Source organism: Acinonyx jubatus, chromosome B4 (genome assembly GCF_027475565.1).
Source record: "Acinonyx jubatus isolate Ajub_Pintada_27869175 chromosome B4, VMU_Ajub_asm_v1.0, whole genome shotgun sequence".
NCBI classification, from domain to species: Eukaryota; Metazoa; Chordata; class Mammalia; order Carnivora; family Felidae; genus Acinonyx; species Acinonyx jubatus.
Window position 1 is genome coordinate 56,052,903 of NC_069387.1, and position 25,471 is coordinate 56,078,373.

Below are 25,471 nucleotides of genomic sequence, written 5' to 3' on the forward strand. Positions count from 1 at the left end.
AATTAAGGCCAAGATTATATAATTTTAGGATCAATGCTGGTCATCATTATGTAAGACTGCCTTCTTCAACTGATTAAGGTGTGGAAAGAGATGCCACAGATATCAAAAAATAAAGCTTGTTCTCTCTCCTCAAAGAGTTTAAAATTAAATTTGAAAGGCATTTAAATACACACACACAAAAATCAGTAATTATAACTAAATGGTATAGAAGCAAATTATACATGCAGAAGAAGATTAAAAAAGAGAGAACACTGGAAAGCAAAGGAAGGTGGAAACTTCTTTATCACAGCATTAGTACACTGCTTTGGGATCACTTATTTAATTTTCGCTCTATACCCCAAAGGCAGAAAATATGTCTGACTATTCATCATGTACTCCAGGCCCTATTATTTGTGTTTATACACACAGATTGAGTTAATTACTCAACTTATCCAATCTTTATGGATAAGATAGCCTTTTGGTTTGAGCCTACAAAAATAGGTAGAGAAGTAAGATACAGCACTCCCAGAGGCATCATCCAGAAGGCATCACCATTTTCTGAAGGGTTATGAAAGTCAAATAGAATTGTTTACATTCAGGGGAGCCTGGGTGGCTCAGTCGGTTAAGCGTCTGACTTTGGCTCAGGTCATGATTCATGGTTTGTGAGTTCGAGCCCCACATCAGGCTCCGTGCTCACAGCTCAGAGCCTGGAGCCTGCTTTGGATTCTGTGTCTCCCTCTCTCTCTGCTCCTCCCCTGCTTGCACTCTGTCTCTGTCTCTCTCTCTCAAAAATAAATAAACATTAAAAAAAATTTAAAAATAAATTAAAAAAAAAGAATTGTTTACATTTGACATGACAAGCAAAAGGGAACTATTCTAGATTCTCTACTGGATGATTCTCTTGAAGTAGGTCTAAGGAAGATTAGCAGTGGTGTGGAGAATGAATTGGGAAGAAGAGAAAGTAAAGATCTCCACTGAATAGGAAACCATTACCATCTCACATATGTGATGATAAAAAGCTTTCCACTAGTTTGTAGCCACGAGACTTGAAAGGAACCATCAAATCCTAGAAACGATTTGAAGCAAGTAATGATAGGATTAGGTAACTTGAAAATTAAGGAGGAGACAGTCAAAGATAAACATATTTCTTGCTTGGGAGGTTGAAATAATAATTATGATATAGACAGAAACAGAATGGCCAAACAGGGATGATTATTAAATAACCAACAGGGATGATTATTAAAATAACCAACAGGGATGATTATTAAATAGAGTCGATATATCTAAAAAAAAAAAAATAGATCTACATAATTAAATTAGTCCATAACATGAGTGTTAGCCTACTTCTGGCCACAGCACTGTAAATAATAGGATTCAAATGATAAGTTTATCGTTTGAGATCTTTAAATTTGTATGTAGAACATTCAAATGTAGATGAGCCTCAAAATATAAGAAGCAGATAAAGAAATAAAGGTTGTAAAATAATGACTTATGAACCATTTATTGCCAGTGAATGGTTAAATCCATTTTAGTAAATTAGCTCTCAGAAAGTGTCTTCTGAGGGAGAAGAACAAATGGCCAAGCCCTCTTCACATATGTCTAAAAATGACAGTTATAAATGGGTATCATCTTCTCTTCCAGTGACTCGGGTTTACCATGTACATTTCTGAAACTTTATGGTTATTTATAATTAGATTTTCAAGGATGAAAGATGTTTTGTAAAGAAAAATGCATACATGGAAATAACAACGAGAGAATATGCAAAACAGAGAAACTGGAAAAAGAGAAGACTCTAGAAAAAAAATGCTAGAATAAAATATTGGGGGTATTCTAGGGAATAAGGCAAAAGGACAAAAAGATAACACTGTAAAAATAAAGGAAAGTATTAGAAACTGACACGTTTCCCTTATCTGTAACGAATAGGCTTTTAAATACTGAATTCTTGGTGCTGTGTGTTTAATCCTAAAACTCTTACCATATTGATGTTAGAGTCAGAATGGGGGAAAAACTACAATGAAAATTATCACCATCAAAACGTTCTGCAAAAACCTATGCTCTGAGCGCTTTATTAAGTTGTGATCACAGATGTAAATGTAAGAGGTGATGGTGCTTTTTCCCCATTTATAAACTACTATCTAGGGAAGCTGTTGGGGTATATGTATAAAAAATGAAATTGTATTTAGGTTAAACTAAATCCTATGGAGAAGAGAGAGGAGATGTAGTATTTGCATTTTGGAAAGATGTACTCTCTTCCACAATTTAATTTGAATTCCCAACTTCTGAATATCCTTGGGTATTGCTGATATCTCAAAATGATACTGGCTTGGTGCTCCATAACCCACAAAAATGCTGGTCCAAAATAAAGCATATATTCATTTTTTAAATTTTTTTAACATTTATTTATTTTTGAGAGACAGAGACAGATTGCAAGCAGGGGAGGGGGAGTGAGACAGAGGGAGACACAGAATCTGAAGCAGGCTCCAGGCTCTGAGCTGTCAGCACAGAGCCGGATGGGGACTCGTGCTAGAACCCACGAACCGTGATGTCATATCCTGAGTTGAAGTCTTATGCTTAACTGACTGAGCTACCTAGGTGCCCCAAGGTATATATTCTTTATATATCCCACAGAAAGATAATAGAAGCTTTATTTGTGTTATAAAGCTACATTGTTTGATTAATGGAGCTCCATTTAAATAGCCATTCTCTTTAAGCCTGAAATATATACACTAACACTGAATCTCAGGATGGGAACCCAACAGGTATCCCCTATGCTCACCAGCTCTGAGATGATACAGATGCAGAGATTTCTTACAAGAGTCCCTTGCTATCCATTCATTATACTTAGCAACATCAAAAAGGGAAATAATAACTTAAAAACTCCTATTGAGCAACTAGAGACCTTGAACACAGACAAAGGGTGAACACAAAGACAGAATGTTTGGTTATGAGAATCACATTTCATCTCTTCAATTAACTTTTTATAGTGCATTTTTGGTGTTTTCATTATTTTTCTTCTATTCCCTTGGTTCTAACAGAAATATACACATACATGTATATATTTCATTAAGAGGAAATGAGAGAGTTTTTTTTAGTTAAGATGTTTCCATTCACAAAGACTACACATTTAAAAAATAAATTGCCTGAATAAATTCAATTATCTAGAGAAGCAAAGGAAATCACATGCAAATGACATTATATGCAGAGGCCATTCCGACAGCTTCATGTTTATTTTTATTGTTTTAGTCAGTGGAAGGGAAAAGCTGTCAAAAATGTAACATCTCTTCCTTTTTAAAGGTCCAATGTCTCTGGCACTGAAAATTGCATGAGCAATAATCAAGAGAAGAAATCTGTCTACTACTGAAAATAGAAGGTTCAGACTGCCTCCAACTTAATGCCAGCACACAAGCGGGCCACCATACACACCTTGGTTGTATTTTGCCTATAAAAAGCAAAAAACAGCATTTAATTTGCAAGCAGTTAGGTATCAATTCAATCAATTAAGACTGGTCTAAAAAACAGTATATCAAAAAAAAAGTTAATAAATCCTCATATGTTAAATTAGCCTATACCATGACTATTAATCCTGTCTTCTGAGAGCAGCATTATAAATAGTAGGCACTATATATGACTTTACCAGAAGGTACTTCTTAGCCTTTTGCATTCCAATGAGCAGTAATTAAATATGACATTTTTGCCTTGTTCTTTGAATATGACAAAAATACTTGGGGCAGATTTAGGCTAACTTTTGTAACTGGTTCTTGCTGAAAATCTCTGGCTCTTGACGCAGAATTTATGTGCTACCTGAGTTCTCTTGAGGCATGAATGTACCAAGTAAACGTGGCATATGTTTGTATTTTCTTGCCAATTCCAAATTCATTCATTCAAATCACTCATTGTAGGCCAAATTCTTATCCAATTCCACAGAGCCACCGATTTTCCTGTGAATAGCAGCTTTGTGTATGGTAACAGGGAAGTCAATAGCAGGTCTGTGCACAGAACTATGCAACTAGTGGAAAGGATAAGAATTTGACCACAGGATTTTTTGAGTGTGGTAGAATCTAGTTTGAAATGACCTAGATGATGAGGCTTTCAACACGTTCACTTGGGTGTCAACTCTGAAACTTGACAATTTGAGTCACTGTGAATTTTTATATGGCCATCGTTTATACCACCCTGATTGTAATATGTGTGAGGATAAGTCTTCCCTTTAATATATGTGTATTACAATGTTCTTTATTGATTATAATTAACCTCCGATTTCATTCAGCACCTGAGGGCATATTCTTAGCAAACTCATAAAAGCATCAAGTATTAAATTTAGAAATGTGCCAATCTCTGTATCGGGTTTTTTACTAGGCTATGATCCTTCCTAACAGACCTATGAAGTAGGTATTATTGTTACTGCTTTTATACACGCAGAAATGGGGGCTTAAGCCATTAAATTCAGTGTAAACTGTTCAAGTTCAGTAAGTATTTTGAACCCATGTCTCTGAATCTTTCAAATGTGCTTTTAGCCATTTTGCTATACAGTCTCTCATTAGACTGAAAACAGCTAACTGTTCTAGTTTTATTAACATTGATCTGATTTTTCTGGCAAACGTGTTTTGTCTCCATATTTGTTAACTCTGTCTCATAGGACATTTCTAATACACCAGTTTGGTTTCATAGGGTACTTTATTAACATACTCCATCTTCTATACTGTTTTTAGTTAGCTCCATCCTATATTTCAATTTCCTTGACTTATATTTCCAAATGAAAATTAAGCCGTTTTGTCAAACTTGTAAATTAACATTTTAACCCCACCCACCCTCCAACACACACACACACACACACACAGCAGTGAAGCATGCACATGAAATTTGTTAACCATGTGATTACTTTTTAACAAGCAGTATCCCAGGTCCTAGAGGGAATACAAATATTATTCTAATAGTGAAATCCAGTATCTTTCATGGCTTCTTCAAAACATTTGAGACTACTGGAGATTTCTTTTCCTAGCTTTCTGATGGCCTAACATCTACTGTTCATTCTTATCCCAGCCATTGCCTGTTTTGACCTTAAATCTCTAAAACATATTCAACAACCATAAATTCCTACTTCTCTTTCTAAACTCTCCACCTTAGGAAAATGATCTTGACACTGTGTGTTGAAGATCTCTCAGTGGCCTGCACCAACTTTCAAGAAAAACACATATAACTCCTTTGGATGAAACACAAACTTCTTTACTATCACTCTCCATGCCACTTAGTGATACAACCATAATTTAACTCCTTGCTTTCCCTAGGCCATGAACTCCTTAACTTCTTACTTCCCTGCTTCTTTCAAGATAACTGAAAGCTTTAAAATCCAGCTTAAGGGCACCTGGGTGGCTCAGTCAGTTAACCTTCTAACTTCAACTCAGGTCATTATCTCGCAGTTTGTGAGTTTGAGCCCCACATTGGGCTTTGCACTGGTGGTGCAGAGCCTGCTCGGGATTCTCTCTCTCTCTCTCTCTCTCCCTCCCTCTCTCGGTCTGCTCCTTCCCCATTTGCCCGCTCTGTCTCTAAATAAATAAATAAATAAATAAATAAATAAATAAATAAATAAATAAACTTAAAAAAAATTTGGCTTAGGTTTACTTGGGGAGTTATAAATTCTCAACAAATTTTTGTGGAATAAATGACTCTTCTTAAATTCACAATTTCTTTTTAAGTTTTATTTCTATTTATCTTGAGAAAGAGATAGAGAACAAGTAGGGGAGGGGCGGGGGGGGAGAAAATACCAAGTAGGCTCCACGTAGTTAGCTCAGAGCCCAATGTGGGGCTGGAACTCACAAACTGTGAGATCATGACCTGAGCCAAAATCAACAGTCAGATACTCAGCCGAGTGAGCCACCCAAGAACCCCTTAAATTCACAACTTCAAATCTTGTGTCTATTCAGGTAAGGTTCACATTCCCATCTCTTGACAGAGAAGTTTCAATCACTATTTCCAACAGTTGGTATTCTACCTAGATTTCTCATTACCTCAAACTCAACACAGACAAAGACGAATTCTGTCACCCAAACCAGGTCACTTCTGTTTTCTCTCCTTACAATGGCACCAACATTCTCGTGGCTATAGACGATTAAAGTAAAAATCATTAATTTTGATCGTAAGCAAATCTCCTAACCTCTTAATTTTCCTATCTCAAAATGAGAGATGTGGACAAAAAGAGCTCTCAGATCTAATGCCAGATAGATTCTACAGGTCTGGGACACATAGATGGCTCAGTTGGTTCAGCATCCAACTCTTGATTTTGGCTCAGGTAATGATATCATAGTTCCTAAGTTCAAGCTCAGCCTGGAGCTCTGTGCTGACAGTGCAGAGCCTGCTTGGGATTCTCTCTCTTTCCCTCTCTCTTTCTCTGCCCCTCTTCCATGCATGTGCAAGTTTTCTCTCTCTCTCCCTCTCTCTCTCTCCCTCTCTCTCTCTCCTTCTCTCTCAAAATAAATAAATAAACATTAAAAATTTTTTATAGGTCTGTGAGTGATAAATATATGAAAATACAGCAGGTAATTGTCTCATCTACAATCTTTATTCATCCCTAAAACCCTTATCATTTTATCTTTCTTTTACATAGTCCCCACACCCCCCAAAATATATCTGCATTTATAGTAAGATAAACTAAGAATTGGCATTATTTGCCACCAATGAAATAGATTAAATGGCCTAAGTCTGTCCCTATGGAAAGAAATGGGTTTTTCCAGGCACTATGCCACCACTAAATGGACAGTAATACCTCTTACTGTGAAAAGCAGATCTGTAAATTAAGCTCTAGCTGGGTGTAAATAACAAAGGAAACAGTAAAAAAAAATTCTACATACAAACATACAGTTAATATAAAAATTATGGCTTTCATTGCTAATATATGTGTATTTTACATATATACATATGTGTAACAATATATATTTTTAACAAATAAATTTTCAACAAATGTGTTACAGCTTTAACTGTTCTCAGTATTAGCTGGCTTAATCAGCTTTCATTTTTTGCCTTTTCTGCTTTCAGTAAACTGTTCTATCTCATGACTAGTATTTCTATGAACAAGACAATATTTCTTTTTGTTGATCTCTCTAAAATGCTTAATTATTCATTTGATTTTGCTACACTCTGACTGGTCTGGCAGAGCAAACAATGTTAAGGCTGGGAAGTAAATATATTAGAAATCCATTGAAGCAAGTGGAAATTACTTTTTTTCATATTTGAGCAAGAAAAGTAAACATAGATACTCCTGGTCGTTTTTCATACTGTTCATAAAACCTACTCACTTTTGCTTGTGCATATCTCTGATAACCCAATACTGGGTTACACGTAACAGGTTTGGTTTTGGTTTTGGTTTTCCGACATAGAACAGACAAAAAAAATGTTTGGTCTTGTTTCACAGAACTTACCTGGCACTTTATATGTTTCTCTAAACTACCAACAAGTTAATTATCAGCCAAAATATTTGAAGGCTTTTCTAAAATAGGACACCCATCACCCCTTATTCCCACTCCATCTGAGATTAAACCTTGGTTCAATTTTGGTTCCATGGATCTGGTCTAGAAACAAACCAGAACTAGACTTAACTTATTTAGAGTTTAAACTAGATGATGAATTAATATTTAGTTCACAATATAGGTTTTTTATAAGACCATTTGTGTATCCACAACTTTCATGGTTCCCCAACAATTAGAGATTATAAACTCCAAGCTTCTGATAGCATTCAAGACATTTTACAATCTGGCCTTAATCTGCCTTTTCAACTTGTTTATATTACAACATAGTCTTTTGAGTCAGTCCCATTCTTACTGGCTGTGTGACTTTATTTTATTCTCTCCACTTTGGTATCCATATCAGTAAAATGGACATAATGATATTTTCTTTGTGGAAGATTATAAAGATTATATGACATGATGAATGCAAATGCTTAGCATAATTCCTAGTCCATATTTACAGTTTGATAAATGTTAGTTCCCTTTTACCAGACTTCTTGAAAGCATACTCTAATTGAATAAACTAAGTTGTTTGGGATTTCACATACATACTGAATAGTAGTTTCACACACATACACCATACACCATACACTTGGGGTTTCACACACACACACACACACACACACACACACCGATAGTAGTACCATGTGTACACAACATAACTTTTGCAATCATACCTAGAAGAACTGTTCCTTATTGAGCTCTTTTCCTTCAGTCTATTTAGACTATCTCCTTCCCTTTGATTTCCTTCTACCTCATCTTGCATGTTCAAGTCATACCTATCCTTCAAGACTCAGCTTACATATCTTTGTTTTAAGGAAGCTTTCCTTCACGTCTACTCTCTCTTTGAAACTTCTCCAAGAACCACTCTACTGTCCCACTTTTGAAACTGACCCTACTCATTTCTGATTTATTATAATTTGCATATACATGTAGGATGCATGCCGCAGTCCTCTTGAGCAGTGGTCCTGAAAGCATCAGTCTGCAACAAGACAAGAAGCTGCCCCAGAACGGAAATCGATTTTATCACTAGGCACCCTGTTTACTTTAGCTAGTATTCTTTTCATAGCAAGACTTTCTTAATGAAGGGAGGGACATAGACCACATTTTGAGTGGCACTGTTCTAGAACAATGTGCTTAGAAATTTGCTCTTCTCCCTTAGTCAGAAAATGCTGTTATTCCTCTATAAACTCCCATAACATACCATAAACCCTCCATCTGTAACACTCACCATAATATTATCAAAGCCTTAAATAGGATTTATATGTGCATCTATTTTCTCCACCAGACTGTAAGTTCCCAGAAGATAAAAAATGTGCCCTTTTCATGTTTGCATTAAAATATTTTACACATAGGAGATATTCCACAAATCTTGGTTTAACCAAAATGACTTCTCTTCCCTGTCATTACACCAAAAAATGAGGCATTTAAGATTTAGGTGAAACGTGGCTGCCTTTTTATGATAATTTTGTCCTATCAACAGGTACTCATAATGGACCTTGGATGCAGACAGTATTAGAAAACGAGTACTGACGTAAGGGTTAAATATAGAAGGTGCTTGGAATGAAACAAATATTAAGGGGGAAAAAGTAGTTGAAAATAAAAGGAAGAAGAAAAGACAATATAGAATTCTATGCCATAAGTAAAGGGAAAGTTGAACTGTCTCTCAAAGATTCAGCACACTATTGAGAAACCATCTATATTTCAACTAGAATATTGCGGAAATGGGGGAATGGGGCAAAAGCATGAGTATAGTGAGGATTATACCTGACTTTCAAACTTTTTCCCTAAAGCAAAGTTTAGAAAAAAAAATTTTTTTTACTCTCTGTATAAATATAGAGGGTTTTCAAATGCTTAACTCATTTCTCCAACACGTACAAACTAACTGTACCCATTCTACTTACAGGCAAGAAAGCATGAAAAAATGCAAATTGTAAGGAGTGATGAAAATGTAAAGATAATCCTAAATTCATGTATATATTTAAAACTTTACATATAACTTTTAAAATTAAAAACTGCAATATTTTAGAGTACTTCTATACAGCAGAAAATCAACGTAGATTCCCCCTATATAACCCAACACTGCTGCTGAGCCTCGTTATACCTGAGCTATAAGGTCGGAGGTTCTTATCACAATCCCAAAAACTATTCAACCTATCTTTTCCCTTTAGCTATGTAGACAGGACATGAAAACAGAACTTGGTGCTAAATTTCATTCTAAATTGGATTTGTGCCATTCCCAGTGGTTTTGCTGTGTTTGTTATTTCTTAGCTATGGCTTCTGGTTTTACTGATCTTTCAATTTTTTCACTATTGCCACTCATGTAAAATTTATTATGATATACTTTTTTTTTTCTTTTTTCTTTTTTTCCCTTTTGGCAGAGGTGCATAAATGAGGCACTTCACTCACTAAGGAAATCTCTTTATAATTACAGGGATCATATAAAAATCCCCTTATCCACCATGGAAATCTGATAGCTATTTAAATGTAACAAAAATACTTAACTATTCAAAATTAGATGAAGAGACTACAGTGACTTTTTTAAATGATAAAAACACAAAGGCATACATTTTCATCAAAAAATATGAACAATATTTAAAGAAACTAAATGCCTATGTCTATCTCATATATCAATCTAAAAGCACCTCAATTACAAATAATTAAAAGTCTTCTTTTTGATGTCAGCTTTTGTTTTATTATGTCTGAATAAACTACCCAGCAAGTGAAAAGGAAATTTTAAAAGTATGGAAAGAAAAATATTACGAAATTAACATCTTTTTGTGTGTTTCACTTTTATTAACTTGTTTTTTTCTCTCATACTTTCCACCTATATGTATAGCTGCTGCATTTTGTTACTGAGAGTGAAAAATAACTTGATCTTTCAATTAGGCAGTAGATAAACATTGGGATCAGTTGGTCAATATCACAATTCAAGCTACTAAAGGATTATAACAAGGCAACCTGCAAATAAGAATGACATTCCAAAATCAGACCCAGAATGGCAAAACATGGAATGTAAAGAGACTAGGTAGAATCGGAGAGGAGCAAGAACGGAAGTGGTAGGAGCTCTGTATAAAAGGCATCTTCGTAAAACTTCTTCAAAACTGTGTTCCGTGTTTTACCCACTGCCTGAGCCACATCATAAACTTCCCTGGGCCTTAAGAAATTTTGCTTTCGTCAACACCTTCCTCCACAAACAAATAATGATGATGAAGGAGAGGGAGAGGGAGAAAGAGAGAGAGAGAGAAGGAAGAGTATTATTTAATTATATGACTACACTGGAAAAATATATTAGTATTAAATATTAAAAAATGTTCTTCCACCTAAAAGTTTACTTGTCTTTCTGGCTTTAAAAGAAGTCAAAACATTTTCCTGGGCCCCTAAAAGTCCTATAGGCTCTAGGCACTGTGCTTATAGTGCCTAATGGCTAATCTGGCCCTGTCTATCACAATAAGTTTTCTCCCACTTTTCTTTTTTCTGATTATCAGAAGAACATTTAGCAGTGTAACATCTTTGCAAAGTTTCATTTTGCATAAGCTTTGTATTACATTTATTCTCACTGAATCTTTTATACATGTTACATTTATGTACTTGTATGACTTCAACTTGCTGACTGATGATTTTATGAGCTTTTTTCATAAACGGTCAATAATATAGGCACAAGCATATGTACAACCACACTGCTCTTCTTCCAGAAGTCATGTGGCTTTTTTGTCATTAAGAGACCTAAAAATATGTTTCTTTTATGGTTTGATATGAGACAAAACATTAAAAAATACTGAAAACTGTATACACAACCTGTATTATAAACTTCAAAGTTCTAAGAAACTAGATCTTAATTGTTCCCACCATTAAAAAAAGACATGATAATTATGTGCCATAACAGAGTTTTTAGTTAACAGTATGGTGGTAATCATATTACAATATATAAACGCATCAAATTAACACACTGTACTCCTTCAACTCACAATATTATATCTCAATAAAAATGTAAAACAATAAATAAAATTTAAAAACCGTACATTTGTTCTGTGTACAGAACGGCAGAACTATAAAAACACTGGTTAATTAATTAACATTTAAAGTTTTTTCTTTTTTTTTTATGACTTTGTTGGTCTATGAAATCACAGGTACTTAGTATATACTTTTATGATCATATTAGTATTTAGCTGGACTATTTGGTAACTAGTCCACCATATAGATTAGTAGCTCTATCACAAAGTTATTAATACATGCTTCATTTTAGAACGATTGGGAAGGCAGCTGTCTTCAAAAAGAATTCTGAATCTGCCTATGGGATTGTGCAAGAAAAGGAGGCACAGGGCACCTGGGAGGCTCAGTCGGTTAAGCGTCTGACTTTGGCTTTGGCTCAGGTCGTAATCTCGTGGTTCCGTGGGTTCAAGCCCCATGTTGGGCTCTGTGCTGACAGCTCAGAGCCTGGAGCCTGCTTCGGATTCCATGTCTCCCTTTCTGTATGCCCCTCCCCCACTCGTTCGTTTTCTCTCTCTCTCTCTCCCCCAAAAATAAACACTACAAAAATTTAAGAAAAAAAAAAAAAGGAGTCACCAACCTAACCAGCTATGTTAGCCAGATGCACCTTGGAAATCAAAGAAATTATAAACACTCCTGATAGACTGTCTTCATATTCAGTGATCAATTAAAGCTAACCCAGTAGAATAAAACGTTTTCACCAAATGCATAGACAGACAAAATGACCTTTGCTCTCAAACTCTCTAAACCTGTAAAATATTAGCAAAGTTTAGCTTAATATCTTACTTTCCTCACATGAGACAGCCTTAGCAAATGAAAAAAGATTTGTCAACTTACATTATTTTTAGCGAATAAGCAGAAATTTTTTTTTCCACTGTAACTCAAGCTTGATATTCGTGTTTCTTATTAAATCAATATCTCTAAGCATTTGATTCCAGGGCCAAGAATTAACTGCAATGTCACTGCTGACACCAAAAATAAACCACTTATTTACATGTTAATGAACCTTTATTATAAAGTACCAGTTTGTATGTCTGCCAGCCAAGCAAATCATTCTCATCAACACCTCAATTGCAAATTCTTTGCATATACTCTAATTACCATGCTATATTTGTTCTTATATCAAATAGTCTATTATTTTGCATTAGATTATATCATTTTCTTTTCTTTGCTACAAAGGACATATAGGAGCCTACTGGTAAAGGATTACTACCACTGTGGAAAGGGGTGTATAAAGGGCATGTGGATGAATTTTTTTAAGAGATCCATGAAGCAAGTTTGAACAGTTGTATGTGGTTAACTGGTCGTTGTGCTACCAATATCTAACTTACTATTTAATAAAGAAATTTCCAATAATTTGATTATGAAAGACTTTTGGGATTGAGGAAGATGGCAGCAGAATAGGACCTTAGGCTCCCATTGTTCCATGAACACAACTAGATAACTATCAAATCATCCTAAGTACCCCAGAAATTGGCCTGAAGACTGGCAGAACAAATTCCACAACTAAAGGTAGAGAAGAGGGCACATCGAAGAAGGGGTTCACAGGCACTTTGACATTTTGATCAAAGGTGCAATAAAACCAAATTTAATGAGGAAAAAAAAAAAGACTTTCACCAGATGGACTTTACCACTGAGCTATATAGGCTTTTTCGTGAAAGTATGGTTAACTATGTGACTCTACAGTGGATTTTTTGAGTAAAAAAAATGTTGACTATTAGGTGCCTAAAAGATGATGATTTACAAAACTATATACTGTTATGTAATAAATCAAGTAATGAGAGATAAGCATAGAAGACGTATAAGGGGCGCCTGGGTGGCTCAGTTAGTTAAGCAGCTGACTCTTGATTTCGGCTCAGGTCATGATCTTACGATTGTGGAATGCAGCCCTGCCTGGGCCTCTGTGCTGGGTATGAAGCCTGCTTAAGATTCTCTCTCTCTCCCTCTGCCCCTCCCCTGCTTTCCATGAGCATAGGGATGTGCTCCCTCTCTCTCTCTCTCAAAAAAAAAAAAAAGAAACATACATGCACACACACACGAGAAAATTCATAAAGCTAAATCGTATGAGAAGGATATTGGACAGATGAGAATAATTTTTATCTGGCCTAGAAATCTAAAGACAATGCATTTCTAGTAAGATTGAAAATATGTCCTCATCCAAATTCTTAGGTAAAAAAAACCAAACTCATGAAAATGGTATTTTAATATGAATTTATTTAAGTTTAATCAATTGACACCACAGTTACTCAAAGAGGAAATCAATCGCAGTGCTGCATTTTGTCCAAGGTAGTCTAGGAGGCAGCAAGGTAATCAAGTCCAGTGAAGCAGTGTAATAGAGAAAATTACAACCTTATTGCTTTTAGAGATCTCTGTTATGTTTGAGAGGACCCAATAACACCACTGTCTTTCTAAAATTCCCATAAAATAAAAGGTAACAGCAAGAGAACACTTGGTAAAAACACAATAGGGTTCCTCCTGTAATTAAAGATCTCATGTAGAAATTGGCAATATTACCAGTAGCAACTTGGAAGAAAATTTAACCAAAGGCTAACGTTACAGGAAGGGAGACCAAGTGAAATGATAATCCCAAGGTGATCTAGAACCCAAGCTGAAACCAACGAGGCACAAGGTGAAGTTGAGAAAGCCAGCGGAGTAAAAATATACTCTCCAAGGTGACCAAACCTGAACCAAAATTGAAGTAGTCCTGAGGGAAAAAATTAGTCCTTTAAATCATGAGAAAATGCTCTGAAAAGGCAGACTGTGCCTAAAGTAAACTCCCTCGAGTCCTACATCCAAACTGTTTTCCATCTCAAACCACGGAGTACCAAAAGGAGGTAAATAGCAATAGGAATTTCTTAGGTGCATACTCATTCGAAGTTCAACAACCTTAGGTGTTACTTGCTTTAATCAGACATTTTTTAGGAACAGTGAGGAGTTTAATAGTGAGCTATCAATTTTCATTCTAACACGGTCCCAGCTCAAGGTCATGCCCATAGGATAGTGGATTTTCTTGGTACATTTTTTGTTTGTTTTTGTTTTTAACAAATATTTTAACATTTGTTAAATGTTTTAATGTTTGTTTATTTTTGAGAGACTGAGAGTGACACAGTGCGAGCAAGGAAGGGGGAGAGCGAGAGAGGGAGACACAAAATCCGATGCAGGATCCAAGCTCTGAGCTGTCAGCCTAATAGTCCGACGTGGGGCTCAAACCCACCAACCATGAGATCACAACCTGAGCCACAGTTGGACGCTTAACCAACTGAACCACCCAGGCACCCCTCTTCATATGCTTTAAATTGAAAACATGTAGCTTGTTAATGTTAGGCCTGTAACAAATGGGTAAGAAGGAGTTTTTACCCTGTCCATGGAAGTGAGTAACCTGAAAACAAATCAGGACGTTTCTGTTCAATAATCATGAATTACAACCTTTTGACTTAAAAACAGTAACACAGAAAGAGATATTATCAAGAGAAACTGTAAATTAGTTTTCTAAAAAAAAAAGAAATCAAAGAATATAGAGAAATTGGTTTGTTCTGTATCATTAAGAAAGCTGCCTGCTGAAAAAGTTTTCATTAGGATACCTAAAGACTTCAGATCATTTTAAGTTCTATAATTCAGGGAAAATCACCCCACTGTTTTCTTCTTGATTAAAATTTCTTATAATTCTGAGAAAATTCCCTACTGTTCTTTCTTTTTCTTGAGTTAAAAGTTCCACTATTTTTTCTTGATAGAAAAAGATAGAAGGGAGAGAGGGAAGGAGGGCTGGATAAAACGGAGGATGGGAGGAAGGGAGGGAAAGAGGAAGGGAGGAACCTGATAAAGTAATATTAAATGCAAGTTGTGAGCAAGCCTGACTTATCCCTAACTTGAAAGGAACTAGAGAACCTCACCATTAAGTTTGAAGTAGTTATTACAGATTGTAAAAGTGTATTAACTATTTACAACGACTTTATATAACCAACCAATGGATGTTTAATTTTATCAAACATTTTTCGGAGCATTTTCGTATAAGATTTCTTCATGAGCCAGTGAGAATACAGACAAGGGATTGGCGAAGCTTCTCTACAAAAGGTCAAATAGTAAATATTTTCAGCTTTAGGGCCACAGGGCCTCCGTTACAACCACTCAACTCTGCCACTGACCCACAAAAGCAGCCATAGATAATAATAAAGCAATGGGCGTGCCTCTGCTCAATAAAACTTGTTTTTCTTTTTCTTTCTTTCTTTCTTTCATTCATTCATTCATTCATTCACTTATTTATTTATTTTTACAAATACAGGCAGCGTGTCATATTTGGCAAGCCAGTTCTGTTGACCCCCTAATACAGAAAATGATAATATATGTTTCTTTCCCTGAATTCACCAAAATTACTCTTTTTAAGCATGATCCACTAAAAGCCTAGTAAGGGACTGAAACTTTCTCATATATATATATATTTTTAGAATTTCTGTATTTATATGCAAAGTGAGACTGCACTTACTTTTCTTTTGGGATTGGTTTGGTTGAATCATTATGCTAATTAGAAAAGTTTTTTATTTTTGTTTTTGTTTTTTGTTTTTATTTTGGCTCTAGAAGAAAGTTTTATACAGCATGGGAATTCTCAGTTTCTTAGAAGTTGAAAATATCTGGCTGGTTATAGGTGGCATTTCTGAAGATTATTCTTCAACTTAAAAAAAAAGTCTTTTACAGATAGCGTGTTTAGTTTTCCTATTTTATTTGCAGTCCTATAAACTATATATTTCAACAAGATTCTCAACTCTATTAATGAATAGTTTCATATAGCCACATTTGCCAGTATGTTCAATAGAATATTACTTCCCAGTGATAGATTCAAAAGGCTATGTATTAAAGAAGGGTTCTATGAATGATTAAGTGTAGAAAACACTGTGCAAGATAAACCTAATTAGTTCTCTGAACAACAGGGCTGACTTCTCAGAACCTTAATATACTGTGTGAAATCTGAATATCAAAAAGTGGGATTATGAATTATATTATGAAATACTTCCCTAATTGACTTGACCATAGAATCTTTGTTTTTGACATTGTATGGTACATGTTCTTTAGGACACAATTTCGAAAATCCTGGAATAGACTATAACAATTTATACTATCTCTCTAACAGTAATGACATTACCCTTTATCAGTTATACTTTTGTGTATTTGTGTTTGCTCTTTTTCATTTATTAATCTGGAGAAAAGTTTGCCTAATTTTCTCCCACTTCATTTATTTCTTTCCTTGTATCTCTCAGGTTCTGTTCTGTGCCTGTACTGATAGCATTATTATAATGCTTATCTGCCTCTAAAGTTAGATGTTTTGTTCTTTTTTCCTCATTTATTCAATTTAATAATAAAGGCACTGGGAGTAAGGGTATGGGCAAAATAGGTGAAGGGATTAACAGGTACAAACTTCCAGTTATAAGTAAGTCACAGGGATAAAAGGTGCAGCATCGGGAATACAGTTAATAACATTGCAATAACTTTGTATGGTAATAGATGGTAACTACATTTATTGTCATGAGCATTGCATAATGTAATATAATTGTTGCATCACTGTGTTGTACACTTGAAACCAATATAACACTGTGTGTCAATGATACCTTAATAATATAAAAAGAGTGAAAGAACAAAAGAACCAAATGAATAATGGAAGAAACTGTAATTTAAAAAAAAGTTAAAAATATTAATGTTACTGTAAAAATGTTAAGTTAAAAAAGCTGAGATGTGCAAAAAATAATTAAGGCATTCAAAGTTATAAATCTGCCTATTACGGAACTTTCATCGTTTCATGGCAAATTTTTATATTCATGCTGTTATTTTAAGTAGCTTATAGTTTTGATTTTTAACACAAGAATTATTTAGTAGTGTACTTTTTAAACATTTTTAAGTGATCTACATATAGATATTAAATCAAACTTATTAATTATATTTATCAAAGTCTCCATGAATTTGTATTCTATCTAATCCATCTGTGAAAGAGAAAAGGATGCTTTAATATCTCTTAGTATAATTATATTTCTGTCAACACCTCATATTTCTAGCATCTTTTTCTTTCTATAAATTAATATTTTAAAATAACATTTTCCTTATGTAGTTTATTTAATGTCTAAATATTCATGACATTTTATCTCTAAATAACAACATAAAAAGACTCTATCCCAGGATTTTGATTCAATTTGGTCTGTTCATAACATTACTTCTGATTTCTGTGTGTGTATGTCTACTATATTTTTACCTTTCTTTTTATTTTTAACAGTTCAATGTTATTTTGTTTTATGTCTCACTTTTGTAAGGAGAATAAACTATATTTAAACAAATTCAGAAAAACACTAATCTTTTAAAAGGTAAGTTTACCCATTTATATTTAGTGTGATGAGACAACTGTTTTTACTTCTTATTTTATAGTCTTCCTCTTTTTGTCTGTTTATATATTTTTTCTTCCTTTTTTTCTCTTAGGTTTTCTGCTTTTCCAGGAAAATACTAGATCACATTGACTTTCTGAATAATAAGGATATCCTCAATACTCTAGTATTCAAGCACTATATTCTACTTATTTCAGTTCCAGAATAGGGGTCTCTATCATTCTACATTTCTGATGTTTATGATGTTGATGTAACAGGAGCGAGCCTGTTCCTCACCTCCTACCCTTGGTTCTGAGTCAGGAGGTGATAGAGAAGTTTGCCAGGGTCCTTTCCTGTTACTTTTGATATGTTGCTATATCATAAGACAAAAAATTACACCTGCTCTCCATGACTTTTTATGTCAAATTTGCAATTTATCTGAAAGAAACCCTTCAAAGTTTTAATATTTAAGTGTGCAGAATGTTCATTAAATATATTAAACAAATAACAGGGACTGAGAAGTGAGGAATAGGGGAAAGGTTAATATTTTTGACAACATCACATCGACTTACAGTCAAGTCCTGAACTTCACTGAAAGAATTAGTTGAAAATTTTAGAAATAGTTAAACTTAGGAGAAAGTAGCTACCTAGTGACTCTCTACTTAGAAGAGTTGCTAATGCATCTAATTTGATGAAAAATGCTAGGAAGGAAGAAATTATCAAAGGAGAGAATAAGGAGAAAAAGACAGAGTTCAATAGCTTCTCTAATACTAGCTCCCAGATAATATACAACATACAAAGGCAACTTGGTAGAAATTTCTGTCATTGTCTTTATATTTTTTGTCTTTTCCTTTCTTTGAAAAAACACCATGCTTATGACAATACTGAACAGAAGCAAACTACCTTGATATTAAAAACTTTGTGTCAGTCAAACAGTATGGTACCAGGGCTTCAAAGGAAGAATTTAACCAGTCAGGTGACTCCTAAATTAATGTGTATTTTCTATTTCACAGTTCTGACAACATGCTGACTTGGGAAAAGTGGGGAGAGAGGGCAGAGGGCAGGAGGAAGCAATTTATTGAAAAAAAAATAGAAAATGTGTTTTATCAAAAGAAAAAGAAGAAAAGAAAATGCATTGCCTCTCTTTCACATCCCTTGTAAGCTGAACAGTCTTTCTGTGTTTCCAGGGTCTGTACTCTGAATCCAGGGTACTGGAGAACTGAACCTCATCCTTGTACTAGAATCACAGCAAGTCTATGGCTCAAAAAATGGACCCAGGAAAGAATGCTAAGAGGAACAGTGTTAAGTGGTCAGGAGCAATAGGTGGCCTACAGGGTGAATTCCAAATGTGGCAGCCCTGTGAAAACTCCCCAAGGCAGACTTGGTGAATACATTTTCTGATTATAAAATAAGCACAACCATAAGTGTGTCTGTAAGTCAGTATCTTGCTTGGTAGATCTATAGTCCCAGTGTGAGGATGTATCCTAGTATGGCCCTCAAACAGAATTAAGCTCTAGACAAGTAATCATCTATTTTGGTAGCTCAGGCCCCTTGGAGAATATAATGAAGGTAATGGGCCCTCTCTCTAGAAAAAAAATGTGAGTGCATATATCACATAGTTTCAGAGGGGACAGAGATTCCACAAAGCTCACCCTGTGAGCCTTAAAGTGATTTAACACATGGATGGAAAACACTTGGCTCTACAGGTTAGTGAGGAAGCATGTCATAGAGCTACACTTTAAATATGGAGAGTCTTCAACTGGGGACATAAAGGAATAGACACTCAGTTTATTTTGAAGCTTTACTTTGCCCTTTCCTTTGATTCAAATTTCAATAGCACATACTGAGCACAGAAAAAAAAAAATATATATGATTTTGATTGGTTTATCAACATTTTAAGATAGGAGACAAATAGTATATTTCCTATATGTTGAATTAGAAAATACATGAAGGGAACAGCTGCAGACTGGCAGAGGAATGAAGCAAATTAATCTCATGATCTTCTCTCTCTCTCTCTCTCTCTCTCTCTCTCCCCCCTCTTTTAATAAAGTAATTTTAAAAGTCTGAAAAATGAAGCAGTACCTGGTAAGCTCTGGGAAGAAGAGATAACTTGGGTACTTCTATTTAAGGTATAATCCTCTTGCGAGTTCTCTTGGGCTATCCCTCCACCTGATGAGTGGGAGAACCAATGTCTGAGCCTTATTTCCTCTATCTCTTCACCACCAACCAATTCTTATGGAAAGTATAGAAATTAACTCTTACACAAATTAACAGGCTATTTGTAGAATAATAACGGATTAAAATGAAAAGGCAGCCAATATATTCTTAATTCCAATGTATAAAGATGATATGTCATTTTTTAGAACACTGGATAAATAAAATCCTATTATTCTACCCCAAATAGCCATTTGATCTAATTACACCCTATTTACTGTAGCATTAATAGGAAAATATTTTCCTATAATATTTTAAAAATGGCTACTGTGTAACCCCCAAATGCTTTAAGGGTATAAGGGGAGAGAGAAACAGACAGAGAGAGAGACTCAAATACCATCTCTCTTCTAGGCAGCAATTTCCCCAGATGAAGAGGTCACCACTGTTTAACAGCGCGCTGCCATGTTAATTTAGTATGACAAGATAAAGCAGTAATCTCGGCTCGTGGAGGCTGTAAACCGCCTGCTATCCGGGGACATGCTCAAGTCGATTTGCACTGTATATCACTTTATACAATTGCCATGACAAAGCCCCTTGAGTTCTCACATGTAAATCTCTCTATCCCTCTCTTCCTGTAGCCCCCTCTTTTTCATTCCCTCCCAATGTCCTTCTCCCTGGCTTCATGTCCAGGTAGACCACATCCACTCAGCACTAATCTCCGAAAACTTAATGCTCTGCACATGACAAGGGACACACAACACACACCCCTCTCACAACCACTCTGTCAAGTCCTCCGATTTAAGAGAAGATGTTCAGGGACTTAGATAATCCATTGATCCCACTTGCATCGGCTTTTATATTTCAGTCTGCCGTGTTAAGTTGTCAAGGGGAGCGATTAAACTGATGTTTCGTGATTCGAGATTTACTTTCCTAGGAATGATAGTTTTCAAAGCTTGTCTTGCTAAGTTCTGCTTAAAGATTATCCCTAAGAAAGCTGATGTATCTTTACTGGTATAAATCTAGTAATAAAACTCTAAAGTGTTTTAGGTAAGGACATTTTGGAGATATTCAGGGTTATAAACATAAGAATGTAAAACTGAATTAAATTTGGATTTTTAAAAAATGTCATCTGTGTAGTTCTCTCTGCATGAAGCAAAAACACCATATGTAAAAAAGGGGGAAAAACATGTTTCTATCTATGTAAAACAAAAATAATTATAGAACCACTGAAGAGGACATAAGTGAACAGGGAAGAGTTTATTTGATAGGAAATAAAAAGATCACATGAAGCACATTAGGAAAGTGACAAGTCAAAGTTTTATCCAATGAAACAAAAGCAGAAATACACGTTTAATCATCAAGAATTAACAGCTAGAAATACACACATTTTGGTTAGGTGTGTTAGTTTTAAATGTGACATGTCAGGTTTCTGACAGGTTCAGCTAATATCCTATAAAAAATCCATTTGTACAGTGCCTCTTATCCATATCTCAGCCTCTTTACATCAGCTCAAGCTGCTCTTGTTGGTAAAGAGAAAGGAAAGATCACAGGACTTTAAAAAGCAATAAACATAGCACAAATAAACAAAGGACTGAATCCCTCACAGGAACTCTAAAATTCCCAAAATCAAATAGGCATTTTAAAACACATTGAAATGTAAAAACAAACAAACAAATAAAAACACAAACAAAAGAATATGCTAATAAAACCATAGTCTCAAACATGAACCTCCTTAACCATGTACTAAAAGAAAAATCACTTGCCTTCCAGATATTCATGCAACAAAAGTTTAGCAATTTTTAAATATACTATTTTCCAAAACACTTTTGCTGGTGTGTGCATGCGTGTGTGTGCATGTACTGATGTTGGTCTCCTCAGGCAGATTATTTGAAGAAGTGTAATATGCGAAGTTACAAGAGAATGCTGTGATTAGTTATCTGCACAGCAACTGCACTGAGAAAATCAGAAGGCTGACAAAAAGGGGGTCGCATTAACTGCATATTCATTATACAACAGGCACTGTGGTAGGTAATTATTTCATTTACTTGTTACATCAACTATCTATGTGTAAAGTAACATTTTAACATGTAGATAAGGAAATTTGCACTCAGAATGTCTTTTATGGGCACAGGCTTTATTCAACCATTCAACCATTTTAAGACAATTAATGTGTGTCAGTCACTGTACCAGACTCTAGGGACCTGGTGCTGAACGAGACAGGCATATGACTCCAAAGATACCAGACAGTTTTTCCTTTATTTTTTATTTTTTAATTTTTTTTAATGTTTATTATTATTCTTTGTTGAGAGACAGAAAGAGAGAGAGAGAGAGAGCGAGCAAGCAGGGAAGTACAGAGAGAGGGAGACACAGAATCCAAAGCAGGCTCCAGGCTCTGAGCTGTCAGCACAGAAGCCGACACAGGGCTCAAACTTACGAACCACGAGATCATGACCTGAGCCGGACTCGGACAGTTAACCGACTGAGCCACCTAGGCGTCCCTGAGAGCTTTTACCTTTAAATGAGTTTGCATCTCATGTTCAAATTACATCCAAAGATACTGACAAAGTTTAGTGATAAGACCACTGGACCACTTAAAATGGGATGGGAATGTGCGTAATAATCCTGCAGGTTACTAAAAGGAAATCGTGATTACTGGGAGCACCACCTCCCCCCCCCCAAAAAAAAAAACCCATAGTGTTTTCTTCTAGTAATTCATAGTAATTAGTCAACAGAACACAAACGACTGAAGAACTACAGCATCTATTAAGTCTTTGCTATGTGCCAAGCATAGTTCAAGAACACTTACGAGAATTCTATTTAATCCTTGTAACACCTGCGTATATTCAGAGGTTCTAGTATCATCCTCATTTTCAGAGGAGAAAACAAAGGGACAGAGTGACACCACACAACTGAGACACCTTACAAAAAGTGGACTTTCTTGGAACCCAAGCAATTCAAGGGTGAATTTAGGCTCTTCACATTCTACATCTTTTAATCCTATCAAAATGCAGTTCTGATTTGGCTGAGGTAGATTTTTCTTGTGGTGGTGGTGGTGGTGATAGTTGCTGTTGATGAACAGCCTTCATAACAGTAAGCAAAAATTTGGCTGCCAATGAACAATATTTATGATACCTGAATCTGTCATAAATATCTGACTGGGAGACTCAGATTATTTCAGATTGATAATCCTGTGTTTTGTTAATAGTTAAAAATACAAAGAAAAAAAAACCTTTTAATGACAAGAGTTTGAGATTTCTATTGGACTTCTCATTTCAAGAGTACTCTTCCTTAGCTTTACCTTTTCTTGTAGGTCACTTAAATTTATAAGAATTGAAAGAATCGGTCATTTAATATAATGCACCATTTTTCTCCCCGATCATAGAATGTAAACATTTCTTTAGGCACTCACTTAACTAGTATTTACTAAGCTAAGTTCCTGCTATATCCCAGGCACCAGAGTGCTTTAGGGTATACTGACTTCTTTAAACATAACATTCTCTCAGATGCTATTCTTATCATACCTATTTTACAGATGACAAAACTAAGGTACAGAAAATTTCTATAACTGCCAAATGCCATAAGATATTAAACAGCAGAACATGGAATTTACTCAGTAATTTTGTCACTAGTGCCATGTGCTAAACCACTATGCTTTGCCAACAGTCTCATAGGCAGAGCACAAATTACTCCTAATCTTGATGTGAAAGGTTTAGCAAGTAATCCTTTAAAATCCCATATATTACCCAACAGCCTATGCAGAACTTCTAGTACCCATTCTGAATTAGTTAAATCTCTTGGTCCATTTCAAGCCAGATAAAAAGATTAAAAAATCAAGTTGTCTCTGAGTTAAGGTATAATAGGCAACAATGAATTATTCCACCTGAATGCCCCACATGGACTTCTAAGGGCTTTTAAAATTAGTTATTCCAATAAACTATAAAACTGATTTCAATGTTTGTATGAGTGGGGAGACAGTAAGTACAGTTAGTAAGTGCTTGGGTTCTAAAGTCATGACTCCAAACTCTCCCACTTACTTATTAGGCAAATTACTTCACCCAAGACTGTTGTCTGTCTGTAAACTGGGGATAATCACAGTTGTCGAACTCACCGGGCTGACATAAAATTGGCTGAAAAAATAAATGTAGTCTGGCTGGTACATAGAAAAGATTGAAATATTATACATCCCTATTATTAATTATTAGATAACATATTCTACAGAGCATTGACTATTTTAAATCTCCCATATGTGAACTGCGACTATCAGACTATAGATAGGCTATAAGATATATTCACACAAGACTTTCAAAGTCGCTTCTTATATTCTACTGATGACTCTGGGGAAATCAAAATCTCAGATTCAGAAGAAGCATGTTCTCTGACTCCTGTGTCCCTGGTGTGCAAAGCATGCCAGCCACTGCTACAAAGCCTAAAGATGGATACTGGTAACAGCCCAGCAATATCCCCCTCTCCAGATATATGTTTACACAGAGGGAAGGGTCCAGCAGCAGCAGCAGCAGAAGGGGGTACCAGGCTTAGCACCTTATTAAGTCTAACACTGTAAATTATCGTAACCTATTTTTTGTTACTCATTAATATAGGTTTTGACTTTTTACATGATACATATTTTATATTCATACACACATAAAAAGGTCCTTAATAGTGCCTTTGTGGTTATGCTCCTTCTTTATATCCTACCTCCATTTAAAATTGTTTATTCACTCTTAGAATATTATTCTCTCATTTAGGGTTATCGACCAACAAGATTAACTGTTTTATCTCGAGACAGGCTGGATTTTTAAGGGCTAAGAAGAGACACTGAAGTAAACACTGCTTCTCTATATAATGATAACATTGTTTGCTCTGCTGCCGCAGAAGCAGCCTTGACTAAATAAGACACAAAATCCAGTCACTTGTGTTCATTTACTTTATCATGTGATGTCAGTGTCACAGAGCTGCCCAAGGCTGCTCTCCTTACATTCACACCTCATCTGCTCACATGGATCATTCCTAAAAACTGTCTCTGGGAAAAAGTTTTAAAAAGCTTGCCGCGTATGTATAAAGATCTGTTAACAAAAGGAACGATTACAACTGTAAATTTAAGTTAGCTTTACATTTATCTCCCCGCTACAAGTAACAAAGAACTTTCGGCTTTCTCCTCTACAGAGCATAGAGAAACATAAAATTGACTTTGTAAAACAAAAAATGGGGGGAGAAAGGGTACAAAATGATCAAGCTGGTCTCATATTAAAATGCTATAATGAATTCATTGTTAATGACAGCTTTCATGCCAGTACAAATTATGGGCATCTCAAACTTTGTGGAGGAAGAAAAGAATTTAAACTCACTTAATGCTTTTTTTTTAATTTGTTTTTTAATCTTTATTTATTTTTGAGAGAGAGACAGAGTGTAAGCAGGGGAGGAGCAGAGAGAGGGGGAGACAGAATCCGAAGCAGGCTCCAGGCTCTGAGCTGTCAGCACGGAGCCCGACGCGGGGCTTGAACTCACAAACCGTGA

General features: G+C 35.3%; 1 protein-coding gene across 42 annotated transcripts in view; it reads right to left on the reverse strand.

Annotated features, from left to right (window-relative positions):
* Positions 1–25,471, reverse strand: part of SOX5 (SRY-box transcription factor 5) — a 1,008,244-nt gene that overhangs the window by 319,560 nt on the left and 663,213 nt on the right. The window contains exon 1 of one of the 42 annotated variants that reach the window (XM_053226016.1): positions 5,985–11,988. The exons of the other annotated variants lie outside the window; for them this stretch is intronic. Within the exon in view, the coding sequence (XP_053081991.1) occupies positions 5,985–6,101 (117 nt within the window). The 5' untranslated portion in view covers positions 6,102–11,988. Of the gene's footprint in view, positions 1–5,984; positions 11,989–25,471 lie in introns of those variants that run through there. 42 annotated transcript variants of the gene reach the window in all.